The sequence below is a fragment of the Anguilla rostrata genome, chromosome 15 (assembly GCF_018555375.3).
Source record: "Anguilla rostrata isolate EN2019 chromosome 15, ASM1855537v3, whole genome shotgun sequence".
NCBI classification, from domain to species: domain Eukaryota; kingdom Metazoa; phylum Chordata; class Actinopteri; order Anguilliformes; family Anguillidae; genus Anguilla; species Anguilla rostrata.
The window spans coordinates 7552671-7579735 of NC_057947.1; the positions used below are offsets into that span (position 1 = coordinate 7552671).

At 42.4% G+C, this 27065-nt stretch overlaps 1 protein-coding gene across 2 annotated transcripts in view; it reads left to right on the plus strand.

The window, feature by feature from the left end:
• Window positions 1–11496: 11496 nt before the first annotated feature.
• The window catches only part of mylka (myosin, light chain kinase a), a 60773-nt gene continuing 45204 nt past the window's right edge, over window positions 11497–27065 (plus strand). For both annotated transcript variants that reach the window (XM_064311815.1, XM_064311816.1), the window contains exons 1-2: window positions 11497–11766; window positions 23065–23208. In XM_064311815.1, the coding sequence (XP_064167885.1) occupies window positions 23071–23208 (138 nt within the window). In that variant the 5' untranslated portion in view covers window positions 11497–11766; window positions 23065–23070. The remainder of the gene's footprint in view (window positions 11767–23064; window positions 23209–27065) is intronic.

The window sequence follows — 27065 nt, forward strand, 5'->3', positions numbered from 1 at the left end:
CCCCTCCCTCTCGCTCTCCCTTTATCACTCCTACAAAAATTTTGCGAAGGCTCGAAGCCCATTCACAGTGATGCCGATCAGTTTGAGGTAAATAAATAGGACACCTTTTAACGCCAATGTTGATTCAGGCCATGTTACATTTTAATTGAATTAACTTGAAACTGTCCTGGAATTTGGGCAGAACTGTTCTCTCTTCTTTACGACCCACCCCGTTATCGCTATTCGGTAATGCGCTAGAAGCAGTATAGCTGTTGGGTCCACAACGAATTAGCGCCGACAATTCATAATTCACGTGAGCCTGTCAATCACAGCGACCCAAAAATAGATTATTTATTTATTTATTTAAAGTAGCGTTGTCGTTCCATCCACGATAACATATTTTACGCGTGAGAATGCAGATGTCAGGTCTGGTTGTTGTGTAGACTGCTCATTTTGGATTTTGTTGTTCATTCTCTCTGCTCAAATCAGCAACATATAAGCAGCCGACTCTGAGAATGATGTTTTTTTCACTACAGAATTGTGGAGACCCCTCATTCATTGTGCCATCATTACTTTATTGATTTACGTGTTCCATTCCCGCTATGCTAGGTAATGGCATACATAGGCTTTCCTAGTCTGTTCTATAGTTAAACAGTAAATTTTAATTCAATTGTGAATGAGTGGGATGTCTGTTTGCACAATACACAATAATTTGTTAGCATACTACATATTTCAGCATTAAACATATAATTCTATATTGTTGTTTCATATTTTTGAATTGTTACCGTCCAATCATTCTATCTTCCAGGAAATAATGTTTTTGTTAATTATCACTTGACGCATATTGGCCAAAGATACCAAATAATGTGACTGATCGACCATAATAAGGACATCAAATAAAACAATTATGGACGAGAACAAAATTAGTAAGTTGAAACAGTCAGCAAGAGCAGAAAGTGTGGAACATACGAATCTCTGCTTACTACTTTTATGTAAATATAGACATGCTGCCCTCTAGTGGTGCTTTTTATTTTATTAAACAATGTCTGTCATTGACACAGCCCAGTCAGAAAAGTTGAAGGGTAATGAGGACTGTACTCAGTGTGGTGATTTACTTTCTATTGTCATAACGTAGTGACACTACCGGTCAAGACATAGTGCAGAATTTACATTGTTCCTATGCAGTATTTGGAGTATTTGGAGAAGTAGAAACACGGTTGTTTCAGGACTGACACATTTATAAATTCATACATCTAAACCAATTCTTACACACAGGTTTGTTAGCCCAAAGTAGGTTTAATTATGTTTTTCAAAAATACAATGTTTGTACAAAATAGCTAAATTTTGTCACGTGGTTGTTTAAATAAATTCTTTAACATCAAGAGTATATTAACACAGCCTTTATCTGACTTCCATCATTGTATTGTTATATATTATACAGATTCCAGCATTCCTTATCACTGGCATGGTCTACCGAGCTATAAAAACATGATTCTTTTCCAGGGGAAGGCAAGAATGAAACTATTATAATTGCAACCTGGTCCTCTTCATGGCTAAAATGTTGCTGCCGTAATGTCTTCTATATGTATACAGCAGTGCTTACTTGACGTGAGCACTTACTGGGTGCAAGCACAGATGTATACATAAAATAAAACACAGCCCTACCTCTTACAGAAATATTTATATAGTATATGGGAATAATCAGTAGCAATGTCAATGTTCAGTACAAATGGCAAATGGCACGCACTGAAATAGAAAATTGTATTTTTCATGTTTTGGCAGTTAAACATCTTTTTGTTGAACCATTCTTTACTTTGGATTTAACTGGTCGCCTTGCTCCAAATATGGAAAATCAGCTTCTCCAAGGCCCCAATCAAATGCGACTAAGCCTATAATGCAAGCGTTTGACTGTCCAGCAGAATATTTATAATATGAGATTACGATTGGGGAAATGTCAAATAGATTTTATGGTTCCAATATGGTACTAAACACTTTTTCCTATGTATTATTTGACTCCTTTGATTAGGGCCTTGAAGAAGCTGATTTTTCAGTCTATATTTTTGAGGCCTTCCAATAAATATTTGACTTTTCGAGGTAGAAATAATTGTGTTTCGTGGCTATATAGTGAACTGAATGTGAATAGAACACATTTATATTTTGGTTATAAAATAATGGCCGTGCAGAAGATAGCCACCGAAGTCATGATAAACCCTGCAATCACAAAAGAAAGTCAGACAAGCAAATACTTTCTTTCTCCTTTGGTTGTCGTGTAGCAGACTGTGTTGTCCTCTCCCTCGTGCCCCGGAACGAGAGGGGAAGGGATGTTTTCACGTGGTGCGGAACCTTGTCCGACAGCCAGTGCCAGCGGCGGAGGCCAATCTCTCCCCAGAGGCCCGTGCTGCCCCGTGTCAGCGCGGCCACTCACAGATGGGCCCGCTGTGCTGCCAGGTGCCAGGAAATGGCAGCTCTCTTCCTCGATCTCCACGCGCGCGCGCGCTAAAATACTCACCGTTTACATTGGGCTATTTTTACGCGCGTCCTGAATCCGCAGTCTTTTAATGACGCTTCGCTTTCTCTTTCCGGGATATTTCCCCCCCGAGAATTACGTAGTTTTAAAAGCTTCGTCTGACCACCTCCCATCTTCTTGAGCCACGAGACAGGTTGCAGTGTGAGCGGTATGCCAACTGCACCTCGGTGAGTTCTTAGCCTGTGTCTCTTCAGAAGCTGTGAAGAAGTTGTGTTCTTTTTCATGTGGGTCTGGGTGGAGAGCTAGTGACGGTGCATCAGAAAACGAGCATCTGTTACGGGGGCAGGGGGCACAATGCCACCGGTGAGTCATCACGTAAGACGGTTCATGTTAACTAGGACAGTCAGAATTTTAATGGAATGAAATTGTGGCGCACGACTCAGACTGTATCACTTTAAAAATAGATAGCATTCAATTTCACCATTAAAACATGACATATTTTTTTAAAGTTAAATTGTGCCCTCAGGTGTTAAATGTGCCTTTGGATTGTGTTCAAGAGAACGCCGCCTGTTAAGACTTGTAGGCCTGAATATGGTGTAAATGCCTTCAACTATATAACTATTATAATTATAAAAACAAGATGAAAGATTTTAGTTATTGAATTATTTTTTTTAAATCCTTCAACTCGTAGGTCGGCATTGTTATCACCGTCACAATGCAGTCTGGGTAGTGACGGCAAATGTTTGCAAGGGGTCTCGGTCCATTGCTCTTGTCCATTGAGCAGCATTGGGAGTATCTTCTGTCCAGTCTTTTTGATTTGAACCAGAGTGGGACATGACTCAGGAGGAAAGCACCGAGGACAGCTCTCATCAAATACATCTAAACGATGAAGATCGGAGGAGACAACGGTAGGGCATCAGAGATGGTGTCTGTGCTTTCGACTGCTCGTCTATGCCAACAGAGATAGAAAAGTTGCCTGCTGTAAAGAGCTGCACTTTCTAGCAGCAGCCGTTCAAAGTCACTTGACCATATGGATCGAACTATCGTTTTTGGTGAAACTGAAACGTGCCATCATTCCCATTAATTTAATTGATGTAACGCTATTGATCTATGTTGTATATACGATGTTGATCAATAATAACGTTATGATATGAGCTTAAACTGGTGATAATACCTCCTTTAAATGCATAATCCCTGATAATACGTGCTGATACACTAAGATGTTTATTGAATCCATCCTATTCACAGATATCCCATGTATCACATCACACACAAATTCTGTGGCATTGTATTGATATTTTTCACTATTAATAACCGCAACTGCTGGACAAAACAATTGAGTTAACCTCCAGTGCAGCCATTTTACGTCATTTACCAAAGTGCATTGCACGTCTATCTGTTGTGTGGTTTTGACAACATATATCCATAGTTGAGGGCATTTCCAACATATTAAGCCCAACAAGTCTTAACAGGTGGGGTTCCCTTTAAGATTATCAAATCATTTAAGTACCTGCGTGGGCCACTAGATGGCGCTGTGCAGCTGATGTCCATGTTGTGGCTTCTCAGGACCACCACAGAAAGGCTTGATGTAAGATGGGCTGCGTTTATGGCTTTTTGTCACTCAGGTCTAGTCTGGTGATTGCTTCAACAGAACCGTTTCTGGGAGGGAGGTCTGGAGCAGTCTCCGGGTTTCAGCAGGAAAAAAAATGTCAGAATTGGCACTTCCCAAAAGCAGCTTTAGGCTCATCTAAAGATATAAAAGAGGTCTTGTTTGAGCGTGTCTCCAGCTCTGAAACCCTATACCTGGATGGACAGAACTAGTCTCCAGCTGTTTAGCGTAGCTGTGCTGAAATCCCCACAGGCAGTCAGTCGATGGCTTGTCCAGATTACCTCAGGAGAGGGCTGTGATTTCAGCTGCTGAAGATTCCTGGGCTTGGAACCCGAACAGGAGGCAGTGTAAATTCTGCACTTGCACCTGTGACCCGCTAAAATTAACTATAAAACCGCAGCAGCCATCGTCTGGTGCACCGAGGACATCCTCTGTGAGGGACGTCAGCTGCATAAAATGATTATAACAGGTAAAGCAGGTGTGGGACGGACAGGCAAAAGAAAGCCTTAATCTTACATCTCCATCCTCATTAACCTGTGGTGTTACACTTGTTTAAGAGTTATTGCATTTGCTCAGCAATAACTGAAGATGGCCACTCTTACTGTGATTCTATAGTAGATTTGTGTTTTTACGGAGAATTTGCCCAGTAAAATGTTCTGTGTCAAAGCAACTTAGGATATAAAACATGACTTTACACTGCACATAAAGTGTACTCTGACAGAGTACATTTTATCCTCTTTAAATTAAGATGGAACGTTTTAATGTATGGGCTGTACAACATGCGTCTTGAGCTCAGTTTATTCGTAGTGGCACTCACTGAAATCACCACAACGTCAAATTCCACTGAAGGGTGACAGTGAAGTAAAACTACAGTATCCAGCATCCAACAGCCCTGCAGAGCTGACTATTAATGGAACTTCCTCACTGTTGGTGCCCACTCCAGGGCTGGGACCTCCAACTTAAGCATCATTTGACTGCTTGGATCCTGCAGCCACAACACACAGCTTATCAAGAACAGAACAGTGGTTCTCACTGTCAGCAGAACTGCTGTTGTAAAACCTTCCAGTCATACTAAAACATAAATAAAAATAAAAATTTTCCAACACTACAGATGATGAGAAATTCCCCTTCAGAACCTCCAGCAGTTTCTCTCTGCTTTGTCTGTGATATTCCTGACTATGTCATTTAAAATGATTAAGTTAACATAACAAATGTGTGTGCATTACTTTTACTACATATCCCATCCTCTACCCTGAAGAGATCATATTCTAAGGCAGAGCATGTATATTGGTTCAGCTGTATAATGTCTTCCAGGAAGGTACTGCATATATTAAACAGGAAATACCTTTGCAGAGTTATTTCATCATAATTTATTTAAATGTGAGAAAAGGTGAATGTCTATGCTTTCGATGAGTCTGTGCTTCTCTTTCTGATTATGAGTTCAGTTTACCAGTTAAACAAATTATTATATTCCTAACCTCCACGGTCATTGGAGTTTGTAAACAAATCTGACTTTGTGCCTGTTTTAATGAGTAAAGAAAAAAGGTTAGGGAAGCTATGGTACTGTACGGCACTGTATTTTATGGCATTTGGATCAATGCGCTTGGTTGATTCAGCAAGGAATAATTGTTCGTGGCAAACCTCATGAGGTACGTGATGAGAAACAACTCCAAAAATGCAGTTGGGTAGAATCGGCTAAAAATGCCCTTTCTGAGAACGGCCCACACCGTTCTCATATTTTTCTTAGCAGAATATTGCTGGATTCATTATATTGTCAACACAATTCGCAGCCTGCTTCCACTGCCCCGGCACCACAGCCCGCCATATCTGCTCTCCCCACTGTTTTCTTTTAGCGCGCATTCCCAAATTTGGTGAGAGTGGTGAAGGGGTTTAGCGAGGCACATGTGAGCCCACGTGTCCGCTGTCGAGTCCAGTGGAGAAGCTAACGTCTCCAACCGCCTCAGAAACGCTCAGAAAGCTCTGTGCTTGTTTATGGATAACGGACAAGGAGCAACGCAGGTTAAACGCGCTTTCTCAATGAAACACATCACGCTTTTGGGGCAAGCTAGGCGGGCACTTCAACAGAGATGGTGCAGAATGATAACTGGATAAAAGTGATTCAGAGGAATATGGGATGTATTGAATATGGGTCCTACGAGTTGTTATATTTGATGCTAATCCTTGGCTGCTTCCGTTTCCCATGAGATGTTAGCGAATCGGTTAGCACCATGCATTGACACCGGTAAAGAAAGATGGTAGTGAACCCAGGGGTGAGAGCAACTTTACTGGCGACCAAGATTTGAGTCCACATGTCCAAAGTCCCCGGCCTTTCCAGCAAACCCCCAGGCTGTATTTGTGAACATCCCTCGCATGTTTCCTTATATCTGTTCTGCACTCGCATTACAGGCGTACAGTAAAAGATAATAAACGTGATTTGTGAGAGGTTATCTTCTCTCACTCACACGTTATCTAAAAACATACTGGTATATCAGTCATCCAGAGTACGGTATCACACACATTGGAACTCATCCTGGCTCTTTCCACGTGGACCATGCATTAAGTGTGATAAATGAGAGCATCTGAACATAAATTTAATTGTTTTAAAATTACATCCAGGTTTTCAGAGCTATGGAGCTCTTCCTTTTCTGGAAGTGTTTAAAATGTGTAGTGTTATTTCAGGTCTTAAATGCATTTTTACATTTTACACCTTATTAAACACATAAATGATGAGAGCAAGTCACTTGCATTGTATAGACTAAGTCATAATAAAGAGGACTATACACATACATATCATAAATACTGAAGAACAACTGGATTGTTCCTGCAGGGCAGGCCCCTGGAGACATCCAGTTAACTTCCTTCCATTTGAGAAAGATTTATCACAGCTGGGTTCAAAGTTAATCAAAGGGAGTAAATGCTTCTCAGAAGATTGTGTTGCCATGGTGGTGCAATAAAGCCAATTTACCTGTTCATCCAAAAGCAATATGCTGACCCACTGAAAAGCTGCAGGTTCGCTGCAACTGGGATTGCATTATTTTGAATGACGTGAAGTGTATTTGCATTCAAATACTGAGTTAAATGTGTCATGGTGATGATGGTATGGTGACAACAATAAAAATTAATAAAGAAATAATAATCATAATCACAATAATAGTCAGTGTGGCTTTCTCTTTCTATTTACTACATTTCACTCATCTATTTTTATGAACTTTACTTTTTACAAAACAGTGTTTAAAACAGCTTTACTTTTTTTCCCTGACACTCAGAATACGGATCGGACAGGATGGAGAGAGAGTCATGGACATGAACACACGATCTGAGGTGATTTAGAGCAGGGAGGAAGCAGAGGGAGGTGCATGTCTGGTTGAGGGAGGTGCATGTCTGGCTGAGGGAGGTGCATGTCTGGAGCAGGTCCTTTGGAACTGTGTTTTCACTTCTCCTCCCACTCCCACCTCACCCTTGTGGGGGGATAAATAAGAAAATACAGTATAAGACAGGCCACCTCACCCCAGCAGGAGTACATCCACGGATGGTTTCACACTCTGCTGGTGTTACAAGGTCTCTCATCTTAATTTCAGAAAGGCGTTCTGAATCTGTGGTACAGAAAACCTTATCCACTTAAACGTGTTCTCTTCAGTAAAGCGATATATTCATTTCTTTAAATCCTATTTTTCATTTGTTCCCCAGTTAGGAATGTCTGATCAGAAGTGTTGGCTCACCCTCTCCCTAAATCATCATCATCATCATTATTATTATTATTATTATTATCCTTCTGTCAATACATATGAACAAAAAATCAAGCAAACACATCATGGGAATTTTATACAGTAAAGTGTTCAGTGTTAAATAAACTCTTACAGAGTACATATGGTCCCTATATGTACTCTGTTAGAGTTGAATCAACACTGGACATTTTGCTGAGTATGGAATTCTACATTCAATAAGTACTTCAGTGAGACCAGGGTAATTTTTGGGAACACGATCCTGAGTCATGACCATTTTGATTAAGATAGTCCAGCGATAAAACTAAAGACATCCAGGAAGGGGTAAATTACAGCAGCAGTGATAAGAAAGCAGTGCTGCCCGCACTGGACACCACCCGGGGGGCACCGCCCTCAAAACTACAAATACTGCATGAAGGATAAATCCTCGAGTAAGACCTGCCACCGCCATCGCTTTTAGCCTGTTTATGTCTGTGTATTGGAGAAATCCATATGTTATTTACCTATAAACAACATAAAGCGCATGTGGGTATAAACCTTGTCTGTCTGCTCGCCAACTGTGTGGCCTCAGTTTTTTTTTTTTTTTTCTTCTTTTTTTTGGATGCTTGCCTTCCTCTCCAAAGTTCATTAGTCAAAACTGGAGAATGTGCCACTCTGTTCCAAAGCATTTACTGATCTGGATAAATGTTTCACTTTGAATATGATCTATATTATTGACTTTAGTCAGTCACATCATTATACTTAGTGCATGTACGTATTAATATTGTTCATTTGTCCTTCAGCAGCATCAAAGGCATTAACAGAGATATGATTAAAAACAGTGAATTGCACTCTATTTCACAACGCTGACATAAGTAATTAAGGCAAAAAAGAATAAATAATAAATAACAAAGTAATTAAATGTTTAAAAAAGGCATTCACTGTAATGTGAATTTTCAAATCTATGTTAAAATATTGTCCTGTCAGGTAATTTGTCATAAAATCACTTTATTTAAAAGTGAAATAAAGTAGGGAAGGGATGAGTGGGACAGCTCAGTTCGAAGCTGTCTCCCCTCAGTGCAAAGCGCTCCATGGTTACTGAGGTAACGCATAAAATAGCAGGTTTTATAGAAACTTCGGACGGGCCGCCCTTTAGATTGCACTCCTTGATGACAGCTTTGTCTCGCGCTGCATCTGCGGACTGCGCTGCCGGGAAATGTTTATTTTCCCCGTTTCCTGTGGTGCTTCCTCCAATGGATTCACAGCGGCGAGCAGACTGAAGAACAAGAACGCTTTTCGCCGAGCTTTAAGTATAGCGTTCGCTATTTGTGTGCAGAATTTACTTTTAAATGTGATAATTGATGAGCCAAGTCCTTGTCAGTGACTTATGTAATGAATATTACCAAGTGAATCTTTAAAAAACAATAATAATAAAGAAGGAGGTGCTTTATGAAGTACATCATGACTTAGTATATGGCATTCCTCTGTTGTAATTGTGTATCATATTTCATTACTCATTACTTAATGCAGCAGTCGTACGTGAACTCACGATTCAGTCAATGGGTCAAATGACTCACACAAAAAGATAATTGAGTGAACTATCATTCCTCACTTCTTTAACCACTGAATGAACATCTTAAGTATAATACCTTGCTTGAAGAATCATCCAAAAGGCACCAAAGACTTGGAATTTGAGAGCTCTCAAACCACGTTAAGAACTGTAACACCGGAAGGTACTCGAAGGGTGCTCCCCCACCTCCGGAATCCCCGCACAGGCACTGTTCTGTGGCGCGTCTTCCTTTGGGCAGAAGGGCCTCGTTGATTCTCCGGGGGGCATTCATAAAGAAATACCAACCCAGCACACCAGAGATCAGTCTTAACACACATGGACTTTCAGTCATGGTAAAATTGTCTGGGGTGAACGTAAGGAGGAGACTGGAGGTCACTCAAAAAGGGAATTTGGATATGCTTCATTAAAGCTAAATAATTGAGCGGGGAGGGCAAGAAAACAACATTGAAAAGGAGTTCTGTTCAGGGGAGGATCTGTTTTTAATTCCTCGCCACTGAGAGGTCTTGCTTGGAAGGTATGGACTATCGACAGAAAAACATCAGCACTATTATTACTATCAAACCTTGAAGAAAAACACCCGATCCCTTCTATAAAGATAAGAGGAGATCTTTATAAAGGGATTTCCAGTACAGTGCCTCAAACATCCACAAGAGAGCGCTGAGGCTATTGTGAGTGGAATGCGAGCATCCCCATCCCCCAGTGACGGAGCGCCCGCACCTGGGTGAAATCGTGTCTTCATCCCATTTTTTTGATAACTCGCCTCAAACTGTTGGTTCGCTATTCCTCGCATGTTTTCTACTCAGTTCCTGTGGTGTTTTGTTTTGTGTTTTATGCTTCAACGCGAAAAGGTTTCTTAGTTACTGCCGTGTTACACGTTAATGAATGATAGTGGCGTTTAGTTGGAATGCAAGAAAGACAAATTGCAAGTAGGATAATAAAATGCAAAGATGTGTATATGCCTTAATGTAGCCTACCAGCTGATTATGATCTCGCTTCTTTAAACAGATGTTCCAAACACTTTCCCTGCTGTTCCGCTCGTTTGTTGTTTTGCAACCTAAGTGGAATGTATCTGTTTACTGTCCGCACATCCATTTCGCAGCTGCCTGTGTTTCTATTTTTTTCATAGCGCTTCCGAACCGTTACCGTTGACAAGCCGGGAGCCAACACACGCAATGCGAATTGCGTTGAACGGAGTGACAACTAGGAGAGGCAGGGCAGGTGTTTATACCATTGAGTACCAAACGTAAATCCCACAACCACAAAACGGCCAAACCACATGGAACAAGACTACTAAACACTTCTAATAGGCCTACATCGAAACTGTATACACATTTAGAATATTTTCGCGACGTTCTGAAAATGGAAACGTTAACCTACGCGTTATGACTACGACAGTGTGATGTCTTCAACAAGTAGCCTACAAGTTGTCCTTGTTCAAAAAGTACATTTTTGCAGGTGGTGCGTGTCGCTGATAGTAAAACCACGAGCCTGTCAATCGAGTAATCATGAACAGGCACGAATCTAATCTGGCCATTTTCTCTGCTGATTATAACTTGATGAAGTAGGCTACAAACAGGCACTGTGATTTCAAACACACGCCTATCCATGTTATGGTAGCCTAAACAATGCGTAGGGTATCAGAATACAAAGAGATACAGTGTTTACAGCCTGAGTTTGCTATGCACAATGCTTCAAATGCACTTCTTATCGGGAAGACCTTGTGAAGGACTAGTTCGATCATAACGGAGATGCATTGCATACATCGTCCTGACTGTGCAGGGAAGAGATTATGCTGTCGAAACTGTTTTATTTACATAAAATAAACGTTCCAGAAAGGCAACAGGAAATATTTTAGTGAAGTGTGTGCATGCAATAGTAGGCTATATCATAACAATTACAACATCATCCCAAGGTCAGTTGTAAGCTGTTACAGTGGCAATGTTGAGCGATAAATCAGGTTATGCAGAAATTCGGTTTACTTTCTCAACGCCACGTAGCCTACAGATCAATTAAATGGATCATCATAATATGGAACATAATACGGGATACACTGGTCAAATAAGTAAACTGTCTACATGCACGTAGCCTACGGTTTGCATCCAGTTAATAAGGTAGGCTTGTTCAATTTAAGACCTTCCCCTTTTACTGTCTGTATCGCAAGACCTCTTCGATGGGTCGCTGACATGTGTTGCTAGGATTCACGCCAGCAAGCTTTCAAATTCAACAGGCAGAAAAAAATTGAAAGCATGTCCAAATAAGGTCGACGGTAACACGTCCTACATTTAAGTAACCTGTATTCCTGGAATCGTGTTTCACTTCCCAAACATCCAAGAAACAGCTTCCCGCAGAGTAGCAGAATTTGGATTCCAAACGGAGAACTGAAAAGATTGTTGACGCCACTAGCCTGCTTGATTGGAGCGCTCAGCAACGTGCCGATTAGGTAGGTACACTGAACTTTGAAACGAAGTTATGTGATCTCTTCTTTGTCACCCAAATGTTTACACATATCTGTGGTATTTCTGAATTTTTTAATTGTACAAAGGTTACTGTATTTGCAAATAGTTGTAAAATGTTGCAAAATAGATGTTTGTGTGGGTTTTTGAATGCATAATGGAAAATGAATAGGTGAACTCTAAATCTCGCCTGAGTTTTTCATGGTTTGTTTAAATTCAAGGATTATTTTTCTGCGGTTATCCAGCTGTTACACGTGCCAGCATGTTAGGAAAACTGAGACTGGTAGTTGTGTCTGAAATGTGTGGGAAACAGCGCGGCAAAGTCCAGTTGCCGGCTGATCATTTTCATCATTGTCCATAGATACATGCACCTGGAACTCGCAGGGTTCAAGTCTTACCATATACCCCCAGTTCTATTCGACAAACGTGTGATGAATATTAATGGTCCGACAAAAGTTATACATTCAGTTTCATGATGTTAAAAACTGTTCAATGGTGCGTGGTTATTTATAAGTAGGCAATGCCAGTCATTTAACTTCTGATATGCATGAACTGCGTCTGTATAATTATGATCTTATAGTCTTTTTTTACTACCGTACCATTAGACTACTACTGCTTAATACTAATTTTGTATAATACAAGCTTCATATCATGATTCAGTTTTGTTGAGAGTTGAATAATATATTGCACAGAAAATGAACAGGTTGCCGTCACGCGTAACGTGTTGTAAAACACGGTGCAGGTTCAAACTTATGTCTAGTAATGTACTAGTCATGTATGTGTCTTTACATATTAACCATATGTTTATATATGTTCATAGCTGCTTTTGAAATGATTCAAGCATCAAATTCTTATGGTGGTGCTATAAATTACAATCAGTTGGTCTACACTTTAAATCAGGCTTTCTTTCCAGCTAGTGGACTAATACGTCTCCAAAAGCTGCACACAGACGCAGTCACACAGACTGAGTCAATTCAGGAAATATTCGATTGAAACCATTTGTGACATTTCCCTGGCTGGAATCTTGTGTTCGTTTTTTCCCCTCTTTTTTGTGCGAGGCATTGCTTTGTATACGGTATCGTGTATGTCTGATTCCAAAGCACATCATTGCTATTTTAGTGCTTCGGTACGGTGATCCAGACAGCTCACGCGTTATTTTGGCACGAGGATGTCACCCCTTCTGGCTATCGTAGCATACTGCCCCAGATACGGTATTTCCGTTGTCTGGCCGTGTTACTTTTCCCCAGATAGAGAGTTTAATTTATTTGAGTGATGGATGAATTGAACCTGTAATTAAACAGCGACCTCCCTTGATCCAAGCATAAACAAACGAAACATTGTGCATGTGTGTGAGCCTCCATTAACCGACTGGCATAGGGGTGTGGGGCACTGTGCAAAAAAGTGACATGTTCTTCAAGTGGTCACATTTAAAATTTTAATTAGACTCAACCAAGTTAAATTTCATTAAATCAACCTATCTGTTCTAAATTTGTAATTTTTAGATGTGATCACTTGAAGAAGAATTCTGAAGAATTTTTGAAGTTGATCCAACATTTCACCTTTTTCAGTGCAGGATTGTTTTTAAAAGAGTGACGGTCCATTCCACTGACTAACTATGTACCCAGGAGGGAGAATGTCTTCTGCTAATCCTCGTCTCATTAATTATTTAGTCTACCATTTTTCTTCCTGAAACTTTCAAAAGCCTCACGTGCACCTAAACGAGCGGGGGATAGGAATCAGTCCCGAGGCGGCCGAGCCAAAAGCAATTAAACACAGATGAGCCGCGAGTCTGCGATGCTAACGCAGTAAAAGAATCCCGTTCCTGCAGCTGTACCCTGGCTCACCGCTGCTTTCCTGGCTTTGCTGCTCCCTGAACGTGGCCCTCAACAAACCTCAGCCCCTCCTCAAGGCACACATGAGCTGGGTGGGTTTAACATTCATCAGCAAGTTCAGGAAGGTGTCTCAGATCAGGCATAAACACGCTCTGTTTGGGCCTAATCCTGCTTTTACAGTCTGTACTGCAGGTGTGCATTCTGCACGTTTGACCGAAGGAAATTGTATAAGATGTTACGTAGACGTTTCAGATCTCCAAAACGTATACTCTTCAGCTAAAAACCAGCTGCTTCGGCAGTGTTTAACGTTCAGTGACATCGTATCGTTTCACCCTGGGCTGAAATTTTGTTTAACGTAAACTAATCAAGTGCCAGAAGCAGAGCCCTTATCTTATTCCTGCCAGTATCCTCTGTGGTTCCAGCTCCAGGCTCTGGTCCGCAGCAGCCCTTCTCCCTGTCACGTACCCGTTGTGCCTGACTGGAGCCCTGGTCTGAAGGGTGTCGCTGGGCGGCCTGGGGGGCTGACGGCAAACCAGCTTCTCCTGTGGTGTCTGCTGCACCATAATGCACCGTCATGCCAACTAGGTCCTCCACTCCACCAATCAGGAGAGGTGTTGATGTGTTGTGTGGTACGGCATTCCTAACTGTAGTTTTGTGTTCGGTGTGTCGTAGCGACGCCTGCCAAAAAGCCCGGAGGCAGTGTAGTGCAGTGGTTGACGAGCTTGTATTACAGGGGTGAGGCAATGTTGTTGTTGCCTTGAATAGAGTACTTAGCCCAGTGGCTTCAGTGAAATATTTGGCTGTATAGATGGATTATGTTTCAGAAAAAGAAGACATAAACTGTATGCTGTATGTCCCTATGGATTAGGGTATCTGCTAAGCATGCAAATAACGTAATGCAATTGGCTGATGGCTGATATTGTGCATTTTTATTATTTAAAATACGTTGGAAGCATTTGGTTGAGATTTGGAGATGTGCAACAGTGTCTCTGGTTTTCATTTTGCTCGTCTCCGTGCTGATTGATGCTGATATCGACCTGGAGACGGCAGCCAGGTCTGCAGCAGCTGCGCCGATGTTACTGACGCTAAAGCGATGGTGATGAACTGCTGAGGAGAGCGTGCCATCGCGGAATCAGCCAAGGCTCCGGGTTCTTTCCAGTCCTCTTCTTCTTCCTCGCGTCCGTTCCTCGCTCCTTACCGCAGCTCCATTACGTTACGTTACAGGCATTTAGCAGACGCTTTTGTCCAGAGTGACTTCCACAACTTTTACATCCATTTGTACAGGAGCAATACAGGTCAAGTGCCTTGCTCAATGGTACAACGACAGTGTCTGACCTGGGTATTGAACCTGTGACCTTTCGGTCACGAGGCCAGCTCTTTGCCCGTTGTACTACGCTGCGGCCCTGTGCCGAACTGAGCTCCACCCGACGGAGGACACGGGGAAGCGATCGCACGGATGAGACGCGAGGAGGGAGTAATCGAGGCAGCGGGTATTGGGCAAAAGGAACGTCCTTGCTCAGCATCAGTTTTCAAGCCACGTCGGTTGCAAATGTGGCAGACGTGGAGAGGTGGAGCCACAGGTGGATCATTTATACGTCACACATTTTGAGAAATGACTTCCGCGATGGCTGCACTTGCGTACGCTCTCCTTTGGGAGTGTCTTTGCTCCTCGCTCCTCAGAGGAGCACTTAACCGGATTGGAACGTCCTTAAAGATGGCGGGCCTCGATCGGTTTTTTCAGGTCAGGCGTGGACCAAGGAGAGGGGGACACTTAAAATAAGCGATTGGAATGAACTGTGATTCGTGCAGTTGTACTGACATTCTGTTCTGAACAGCTACTCTCAGGTTGTCTGATCGATTGTCATCTGGCACTCGTCTACTTCTTCTAGTGTTTCTTGCCTAGTGAACCAGCACTTTGTACGTTGGATAAAGGCGCTAAAGCTGAATGTAATGTCACCCGTGGAAGATAGCAGTCAGGAGACAAAAAGTTTGGTAAAGAAACAACATTTTCACATGAGATTCAGAGTGGGGAGGAAAAACACAGACCAAATCTCACCAATAGACGAGGTTTACTTTAAAAAGCCTCCATTGGTAGCATTTATTATACTTCTTGTTTACATCAGAGAGAAGAAGGACGACTTTAATTTAGTCAAATCTTATTTTATTCCACTTTTATACAGTTGCAATACTCAGTTGTATTAGTCAGGGCCCGTCATATGCTGGGGTCTTGTTTCCACTACCAAATGAGTCTGTCAGATAGTGTCTATTCATTGTGTGCAGATAGTGACTGAATGTGAGTTATTTTCTCCGAAAAATATCAGCCAGTTCCTTCAGTGGGTCTTTGTTTTTTTAAGCTGATTGGTTGGAGGTGGTCCAGTGCATTCCATTTAGCTGGCCGAGCATTTGAACCTGTCACTGTAGGTGCTTTTTCGCCACATATTTAAACCCTTAACACCGTGGGCTGAGGTAGTTTATCAGGTCACGGCAGAAGTTTGTGACATTCGTAACGAGATAAGCCAATACTGTGCGTGTGTGTGTGTGTGTGTGTGTGTGTGTGTGTGTCACATCTTAATGGAATGTCTCATAGGTTATTAACCTGTGGCTGGATGGGGCTGTTATCTGACTGTCCAATCGCTGATTTCACACAGGGCATTCCTGATATGGTAGACGACCCCTCGGCCATGTAAAATCTTCACTAAAACAAATGCGACAGATTTACCCGGTGTCAGAGAAACGGCTGATAAATGAAACAAACTCTGCATTCCACAGAATTCCGTCCCTGGGAATTTAAATAAGGACCTGCTGTTGGAAATCCGCCTTTTCTGAACGCTGGGAGAAAGCTGCACCTGTGATATTGTGAACATTCTTTGTGCATTGCCTAATTACTTGCATATGGAAATTGATTAAATGTCTCATCTGCTGTACCAGTATTTTTTCAAAATGTAATTGTGTTCTTTGAAATACAGATTGGAATGTTTTGTCTGAATATGTCTGAATGTGATATTTAAAAGCCTGAACGCTTATGATGTGCCGTGCCCTATTGTTACTGCTTTCTACTGCTCAGCATTCAGTAGCCTTGCATTCTGATGCATTACAGATGAAGCTATTTTGAAGAAGACTATAGCACAGTCCTGCTTCTTCTTTTTCTTCCTCATCCTCATCATCATCATTATCATCATCATTATCATAATATTCCCGGCCTTCATCCTCCTTCTCTTTTTCACCGATAAATTCTACTGATGGATTGTTCATAAACTTTATTTATTCAGGTGCAGTGCGGTGCGCCATTTGTCTAGTCCGTGACGTTGTTTTCGCTTTTTTTGCTGCAAAAGAATCAAATCGTCAGCTGGCTCTGAAGTTGCTCCGACGCGAGGTCATGTTAACCAGTGTTGGGCAAACACGTTTTGGAGCGCTCACTGTGTTCAGCGACGGGAGGACTGGCAGAACACAAGCAGAGCTCTGTTATCTGTGTTCCCAGAATTAAAAATAATAAAAGCCCAGCCTGTCTGTGGACTGTTGATAATGACGGCCTGCTACTCTTCATGTTGTAAATGACAGCAGGATAACCATGTATAATTCCAAAATAGATTAAAAAAGAAAATAGTTTTGAAATAAAGTGTTTTCATGTACATGAGGCCACTCCTGGTTCGTATCGTTGCTGGTGGAAAAATGGCCTTGCTTTTCCTTCTGACCCTGGGGAATAGAGAGAACTAATAGAAACAAATATTTTTAATTTGTCTTTTTATCTTGCATCAGATTAGTTTCTCTCCTAATAGATTCAGCTGTTACACCAATCTAGTGCACAGCAGGGCAAGCTACTCTCCTGTCCCCACTGAAGCAATGAGAAGAGTTGGACATGGTGCCTACTGTACTACACTGTTACTTTCTCACGGCTATGCCCATCCTTCAGGTGTGAGTTTTCAGAAAAATAGTCAAGTAAACTGGGTAAATCTTGATGTTGGCAAAAGAAATCAGGAACAAGGCAAAAGAACAGCAAAAAGCAAACATAAACAAAGAAAATCGAATTGAAAAAAACCGATCAACACCACCTTCATAAGATGTTGATGAAGATCCTGGTTGGATTACGTAGTTGAGTTGGTTGCTCTGAAACATACACTGAAGCTATTCCAAGAGCAAAGCTGGTGTGTAGGTATTCAGTTCAAAAGGTATGTGTTTGGTCATGGTCTCATGAAAAGGTAGACAAGAGTGGCTAAAAAAAGTGCAGTCTCAAGGCAATTTGACCATGGAAGTGAGTGCTGGACCTGATTAGTGAATACAGAGGTCTTGGACATTTTGTATCGGCTAGGAGAAGAATAGCTTCCATATTTGTACTGTATGGTGTCTGTCCACAAATAGCCCAAGGTGGAGAGTGTTTCTTGTGTACTCTTCCTGCCAATGCTTGGTGTTTTTTTTTTTTTGTTTGTTTTTAAGGTATCCATCTTAGTAACGGTAGTCATGTGGGAGACGGGAAGGCTACAGCAAACTTATTAGCCAGTAACGAACTTCGCTCGAATTAATCTTAATGTACTAAACATTTGTTTACATTCCATTCTTTCAATTTGTCTACAGAGTCTGTAAGCTGCTCTTTGATTCTGAACATTAGAGAGCCATATAAATTAAAACCAGCGTTTCTCTTTTAATTTGTACCATGTGTTCCTATTGCACTCGGCATAAAAAAAGTCAGACAAAAACATGGCCTCAGTTCCAACTTTCTGACATGTGATGCTGTCGTTCGACAGACATTATTCCGCTTCTCATGTTTTATGTATAGTTCTTACAGACAAGACAACTTATGTCATATGAGACAGAAAAAGATTTCATACCCTCTGCATCTTGTATACAACATATGAGATGTGAAGGCTCATATGGTTTTCAGCGTGCACAGAAACAAACATACACAAACACTGGAAACCTCTGTTTGTGACTCCTGTTCTGTGAGTGCAGGAGGTAGGCTGACGCTCGGAAGTCCTGTGTGCGTAGAGCTGTTGTTCTTTGCGGACGGGAGCATGCGGGTGTGACATTAGCATGCTGCTCAAGGCTAGCCAGTTGCAGAATGTTTCAGGAGCATCGGGCATTGAGAGTGCTATGGAGAGGAAGGTGTTTTAGCTGCAGCAGGACCTTGGCCAGGGGAATATAGCCACACTGAATCAGAGGCATGATGGGCTTCCGCCCTCCCCTCGTGGAGCTGACAGCATGTTTTGCAGGGGGAGAAGGGCAGTTATGTTGAGCATCCAAGCCCGCTATCAAGCTGTAATAAAGTCAAAACCTGTGGCACAGTGCCAACGTGGTGTACGGAGGACTGACTGATTATGTGTTTGCTTTCGTTTTATTTCAGTGTCTTGCATGCAAAGGTGCCATATGGACTTATTTGACCTTCTAATTACAGTGCCCATGAGCGTCTACTGATGTAAACGAAGAAGTTACACTCGCTGCAGAAGAAACCAAACGAATAGGCTGAAACGGTAGTCCTTACAGAATAAATTAATGAGAGTTACACATTTGTAGCACAGACACGATATTTGCACCTTCCTCACTGCTGTGGGCATTGGCTCTTTTAACACACGTTTGAGAATCAGAAGAAAGTCTGTATTATGAGCGCTAAGAATGTTAAGAGGCTAAGAGGCGAGTACAAACAGGGGAAGACGGGCGTGAAGAGTCCAGCGGATTACGCAGCCAGCAGGGTACCGGGGTACCGCTCCACCGGCCCCTTTCTCTGGGGGTTCCACGCATGACCGAGCTCTGGCGTTCAGACCCTACAGCAGGGGCGTCCAGTCTTATCCCAAAGGGCCGCTATGGGGCGCAGGTTTTTGTTTTAGCCCAGCACTACGACACCTGATTCTACTTATGGTTTGGGCTAGGCCGCTTAGTTCCAGTGATGGCAAATCTTAATGCTACAGCATACAATCACATTCTAGACGATTCTGTGCTTCCCCAACAGTTTAGGGAAGGCCCTTTCCTGTTACAGCGTGACAACGCCCCGGCCACACAGTGAGGTCCATATTGAAGTGATTTTGTTGAGAATGGTGTGGAACAACTTGACTGGCCTGCACAGAGCCCTGACCTCAACCCCATCCAACACCTTTGGGATCAGTTGGAAACCAACTGTGAGCCTGGCTTAATCGCCCAATCAGTGCCTGACCTCACTAATGCTCTTCTGCCTGAATGGAAGCAAATCCCTGCAGAAATGTTCCAACATCTAGTATGAAGCCTCCCCAGAAGAGGATGTTGTTCTAGCAGCAAGGGGTGGACCAACTTCATGTTAATAATGCCCATAATTTCAGATGAGATGTTGGATGTCAGGTGTCCACATACATTTGGCCATGTAGTGTAACTGCAATGCTCAAACGTGAAAAGAAAACAGCCATAATGGAAAGAATCTCTGGTCAGTTAGTTACTGTGTATGCTGATTGAGTAGATTCATTTCAGATCACCTCTGTCTTATATTACAGTGCACACATTGTGAAATCTTTATCATGTTCATGGTAGTATCTTTAGCACACTTTCAGGCTGAACAAATCACCCCCCCCCCCCATCCCCCATCAACAATCTTAGTCACACACCCTAGTCAACAATGTCAATAACAATCATCCCCCCCAGTCAACTATCTCAATCACCCCCCCCCCCCCCCCCCCCCCGCAGTTAGCAACATCAGTTGCAACGCAGTCCAGAGTCTCAATCACACCCTACAACCCACAAACTGAATAAATCTCATGCCAGAACTCACCACCATCAACTCTTCTCAGCAGATGATTGTGCACTGGTGTTTTGGTGGCATTTTCATGGAAAACCAGTTGACCGTTAAATAAGGGAGTCACCCAGAGTAAAAATAAACAAAGATGCAAAATAATTATATGGTGCATTCAAGGCCAGTCTAGACTTGCATTTTTAATACCTACAAACCAGGCCAAGGCACTGTCGCGAGTCCCAACAGAATCAGCTGGAAAACAGAATCCATTATATCGTAATCATTTTAATGATATGAGACTGCACGATATTTTTGTTGTCAGCTTCGGGCATGTCAGCACCGGGGGCCAGGGGTGCTTGGCATGTGCCCGACGACGGGAAAGGTAGCGCCCTGCGTCCGCGTCGAGTCCTGACACGTCTCCGGTTCACGAGTGACTGCATGCCAGGCAGGTTTTCCGTAAATTTACAATACTTTTCCAGCAGGGCACAATCGCGCATGCTCGGTGGAGAAAAGAACCTGCGTGGACTCAAATGGTATGCGGCAATAGCCTTTGTGTTCTGTAAGAAAATGAAATATATTATTGAATAGAATTACTATTTTTTGTGCGCTTACGTTGTTGTGATTTAGAATTTTATGGATTTTCTTTTTATGCCTCTGATTGTTCTTAATCCACAATCATTTTTCTACCAATATGTATTTTTATTTTTACAGTATACTTTGTATACTATAAAGCACTTTGGGCTAAAAGTATTGTATGAAATAATTTGTATTATTTTTATTATTGGTATAGCGTGGCCTGTGACCATAAGCATTATCAGTATACCTTTCTCATTGGAACAGGTTATTGAATAGTTGTATTAGTTTACTTAATTGCTGCAGCCCATGTCCATGGCTAGTCGCGAAGCTCACGGTACATATCGACCATTCAGGGCTCCGCGCGGACATATTTCTTTTCAAGGAGCGCCCATGCACCTAAGGTGAAAAATTCAGGAACACACTAATTCATCCAATATCATTGTGAAACCTAGGTCTTCTGGTCTGAAGTACAGCAACCCTAACATGTACATCATATTATTGTGCCTATTATGGGGTGGAGAAAGTTCACGTACACAATGGAATTCTGTCAACCAGTCATGGTTGGCCTGTCCTGAATAAACTTGTTGAGCACAGACTGTATTGCAGCTGTTTTCTGTGACCATTTTCTCTGTGCTTATTTTAGCATGTATTAGAGCAGATAAAACTCTCAGGAACTCATCAAATATTCATTCAACAGTGGTTTTAAGGCTTCGCACCGCAAGTTTGTTGGCGTGTGGAGACTGATATGGCCACAGCAAAACAATTTTGCATTCAGTTAAACTTCTTGGTTGATTTTTAGGTATGTTCACCAATCTTATGAAACACTATGGAAGATAACTTGGGAGAATTTTCTGAATGCCAGATCATTTTCAGGTGTCGTGTATCTTCTCGGTATTTGTTTTGAAAATGTTACAGTTGTGCTAGAACGTATATAGACGATTATACAGTGCCCTTCACACTTGCACACGAGCATGCACCAGTGTTACACACTTTGGTCAGCTTTACGGCCTGTGTGGAAATTAAATGGCGCAGCACCTCGGGTGTGAAACCGCACCGGTGTGGTTCTTGGTCCGGTACCAGCCCACATCCTGAGGTCCTCTCGGATTTTTAAGAAACAGTTTGAGAAGCAGAAGATGGGGTAATAATCTGCTCAACAACATCACATCATTCTGTCTTTTATCTCTTCTGATTTTTTCCCCCCACTGTTGTAATACTTCACTGTGAAAGTAAGTAAGCCAGATGCAGATTTTTTTTAGCTTTTGTGGAATTGTGTCTGAACAGGACAGTTTCATTGAGCAATAGTGTGTAGAACATTGTGGGGGACACACTATATATTTTTTAGGTTGTTTTTTGTTTGTTTGTTTGTGCTTCCATGAGCATATTCTCTGCTTGGTCATGTGCTGGCTGTTAGTATTCGTTCTGTGAAAGTTGATATTGAAATAAATTATTGAACTAACTTTTCGGCTGTTTCCTTTTATAATATTACGAATGAAAACCCCATTTGGTTGTAATTTTCTTTGTACATTTTAAACATCCAATTTATAACATAGCTCATCTTGTAAAAACATCTTGTAAAAACAAGCCATATTTAGTCTAAGTTAGATAAGAGTTTGCAAGATTGTGTTTGCAAGTAATGTGTAAAAATTTTTTGTCTTTTCAGACAAAGGAGTAGTCATAACTGAACTAGACAGTGATTTTACAAGTCATGTAGTAACAAACATGGCTGAATATAATGAGAAAAATGCACCCACACACTGTATCTCTGTATCTTTTATTTTGGCTACTTCCATAGTATGTCATGCTTAAGCTTCACCTGCAGTATTGGGCCAAAAAAAAAAGAAGCTCTGGCTGGTTTGTAGGGAAATTCAATATTCGTTTATATAGGAAGAATTTTGAATGACATATTTTAGGGAGTGGTATTTCATGTTATTCTTAATTTCTTTGGTAAACTGCTCCAAGCAGTAGGTGTTCTTATTATCATATGATAGTATGATACATTCAACTGTATAAACCTATAAATATCCTTTATCTACAGTAGATCAAGAGAACATGTTGTTCTGACAGACTATAATCAAATGTTGGTTATTTCCTTTCAACAGGGCAATTAGCCAGCAGTAGTTGTGTGTAAGTTTTTGCAGTGAAGGGGTAAAATAATGACAAACTGCCTGTGTGTTTCTCTCCTCTTTGCACAGTGAGACATGGGTGATGTGCAGCTTGTTACCAAGGCCAGCCTGACCCTGTCCCAGGGACCCGTCGCCAGCGACCCCCCCGCTTTCACCCTCCCCCCCCGCAATGTGCGCGTGAGCTCGGGGGGCGTCGCCAGACTGGATGGCAAGGTACGAGCCCCCCCCCCCCATCGTCCGTCACTCAGCAGGCTCCGCCCATCGCTCCGAGGGTGAATGTGCCTTCCTTCCGTGCATTTTTAGCATAAAGGTGCTGTCACTCTCACAGCTGTGCGTGGGTCGGTGGGCGTTAGTCACCTTCCTCTCTGTCCGACAGTTGGTCGAAGCGCCAAGGCCGCTGAACCAGTTAATTGGGTAACTTTTGTGCTGCCCCTTACTGTGGGCGCACTGTACAAGTTAAGTGCTAACCAGAGCACTTGTTTTGTAACTGAAACTTTAAAGTTTGCCCAAGATGGCCGACAGCAACATGTTTCATATTTCAAATTTTATTATTTGGGCCTAATGAGGTCGATAGCCCACAGAATTATTCTGGGTAATATTCACTGAATGTTGTAATTGCCAACATGTTCCGCTTCTCTCCTGACACATAGCAATTATGTGCTTTAAGTCAAACCACATGCCATTTCCAGTATATGAGACTGACCCTCATTCCCCTGCTCTTTCAATTGGACTAGTTCCAAAATGCCAGAACAGTGCCCCAACATGTCTATACACCACTTACTCTGGTATTGCTATGAAGCAGAAGTTTCAGTTTCTAAATTTTCTGAAGTGCAAAATGATTTGAGTTCAAACCAAACCCAACTGCGTTTTTTTTTTTTTTTTCAAAGACGCGTTCCAAGACATCTGCAGCCACGTATAACGGCAAAAATTATTTATGTAGGGTTGTGTCCGTGCGGCGTAAAGACTTCACAGTTGGCCGGTGCTTTTCTGCTCTGAGGGGCCATGGTAATCTGGTTACCCGCGAGCCGGTGAGGCCTCATGCCGCAGCGCGCTACGTAGCGCAGAAGGAAATTGAAATAATAAATGGTGAAGCTAACCTGCTGCGGTTGTCTGGGGCCTGGGGAGCTGCCGGGGGAGAGTGTTTAGAGCGCCGGGGCGGAGGAGAGAACTGGGCTGGCTTTGTCTTCAGACAGACGCCCTGTCAGAAACCCATTCAAGCCTGGCCCCAGACTCTAAACTCCACCGGTCCACAGACATATGCGGCTAGCAGAGTTTAAAAGCCCAGGAAAATAATTTTGGGAGCAGAAAAGAGGGGGTGGGCGGGTTGATAAAGTATGTGTTTCACATGGAAGTCTAAATATGATGGTTGATGAAAGTACTTGAAGGATTGTTGCGGTGCATGGTCTTAGTTGCCTTTATAGTTCTGTGTTGAGCTTTACTGTTGTGGTTATTGAATATGCATGGCACTCCACAATAGGGATCAGATCAACTGTTTGACTACTGAATGTGAGGTTATGACTGAATTAGCATTATGTTTCAGCTTATTGTTTTTAATATATACTGACCGGTCTGAATGAAATAACAGGTACAGCACTGCTGTTAGCGAGGTCAGTTTGTTTAGGGAAGGTCAGATTTTTTCAACCATTTACTCCTGAGAACCATTGGGTTTTTTGAATATCGATTTGTTTGAAATTACTTCCCAAAGAATATACTTTCTTTTTACTTGTGTGGGACCTCACGAGAGGGTGCCAGTTTGCAAAGCGGTCTGTCCGCGTGGTCTCATTGCGCTGTTGTTACTGGGAGTCTGGCTATTGTGCAAACAAACAGAGCCCATTGTGATGTCATCTCGTCCCTCTAGCGAGATGGTGCCATGATGGCTGACTTTACCTGTCTAAAGCAGTGACATCCGTGCTCAAGTCTGAACGTGGACATTTCCTGTGGACGCCTACAGGACCAATGTTAATAGAAAGCTGTGGGTTTCACACACCTTTAATTTCCTGGAATAGGGAGGGATTCTCTTCTAATGATTGGGAATTTGGGATGCTGGATTTATGACCAGACATGGTTTTCCAAATCCTGGAGAACATACTCTAATGTTCTGCACCCTATTGCATTTTTTGGTTTTTGCTAGATGCCAATGTGCTGGATTGTAGACAAAACAGAAATCTAGACTGGAATCTAGACCAGTCCACGTGTGTTAATGGGGTTAGCTATAAGAAAATGGGAGTTTTGCAGTATTCATTTGTTCTGTAATGCTGATGACTGTCGGCTGCGATTAAATAAATATCGTCTTCCATTTTTGATCTGATTACTGGTCCTAGTCGGGGATTATCAATGTAGACAAAGTGAAATCCTGACGTATACGACAAACCGCTGTTTAATACTATTAGACTTCATTGTTTAATGAAAGTAACAAGGAGAACTGGCAGACTGTCTGAAGAAGAACTGATATTAAAGTAAATTAATTCATGAAACTCTTGTTTGAAACTGAGGTGTTTGAGACTCATGGACTATAGGCCTAATATTATTTCTTCCCTTGGCAGATTAACAGTATACATAAATGCGGTGCTATTTATGTTTCGTACCCAGACATCTGTGCCTCCTTACTGACATTCTTGCGCTGTGCGTCGGCCCAACAATAACATCACCGCCAGCGCCGTGTTTTTACTTTCTCCCGCCATCATCGTAACGCGCTCGGGTCTGGAGCTTTACCGTTTGCAGTCGACGTGTAAGCAGCGGGTCGTTCCTCCCGCTGTAGCTCGACCTGAGAGACCTTTTGAGTTTACGCCGCGCCGAATTCAAATCAGAACTGTGCCCAGCAACTGCAGTGGCACTGAGTAACATGGCCAGTTTTTCTTTGCTTGTGTGGCCTACTTGCTGTTTATGGTTATGGTAAAGCGGTCGTGTTGAGCTGTTTGCACCACTCACCGTAAGCTAATTTGCGGCCAAATAGAGAAAAAAAAATCGTAGATGTCCTCACAGTTGCAGCATTACGACCCAGTTTAGCCTACCCCTTTCAGGGCTGTATGGTAATATACAGCCTGGTCCAGCTGAGATATGTGCAGGCAGTGAGATGCACAACCCACTCGTTTTACAGGGCTTGACGTACCTGCTTGCACACCTCGTGACTTTCAGCTTCCACTTGGTTTTTAGTTGGGAGCGAAAATTCAGATGGTCCCGCTTTCGGTTGGGTGATTCCTCGAACTTTTATCCCCGAATTAAGATCCTCAGCTGCCCGGTCGGGATTTAAGGCTGACCGGCTGCAGCAGTAACATTTGGCACGTGTACTTGGACACTTCCGGGTATTTGAAAGAGTGAAGAGTTGGATGAAGGGCTGTTACAGTGTACTGCACTCACTGTACCTCTTATTTTGGTCAGCTGAGGTCATAGTCTTAGCCTCTGCCGCCCTCAATAGGGTTTTAGACATATTTCCATATGTTATACAGCCTGATGTTTCTTTCATGTTAAAATGCGATTGACTGATTCCGCCTCAACCCTGTTTCTTTGGCTGCATGCTCTGTAGGCAGGGGAAAGTGAAGGGCATGTTGTTTTAAATGTTCCTACACAGATTCAGTGATTTCAGCTGGTTGCCATAAAATCGGTCGTCAAAATCAAACCCCTGTTTCGTAAAATGTTTCCAGCCATGTTGCCAGTCATTTTATCATGGTGTCTTTCAACCGGGGATCCGGACCATAGTAGGTTTCAATTTTTGGAAGTGAACCTGTCAGTTCTTGGTGGTTGAGAGATGACAGGGGGGTTTCTTGGTGGTTGAGAGATGACAGGAGGGTCTTTTGGTGGTTGAGAGATGACAGGACGGTTTATTGGTGGTTGAGCAACAACAGGAGGGTCAGAATGTGGTATTTCAAAGGCTTCATTCTCATCATCAGAGGAGGATGCCACATAGTCAGGGTCCTCCTCAACATTATCCTCAGTCTCAGACATATCCTCATCTAAATCACTTTCAACCTCCAAGATCTGTGACAGAATCTCAGTGGCAGAAAGTATACGCCTCTGTCTGGTGGTCATTTTCAAAATCTTTAGTTGAGGCACAAATGCAAAGAGAAATGGTT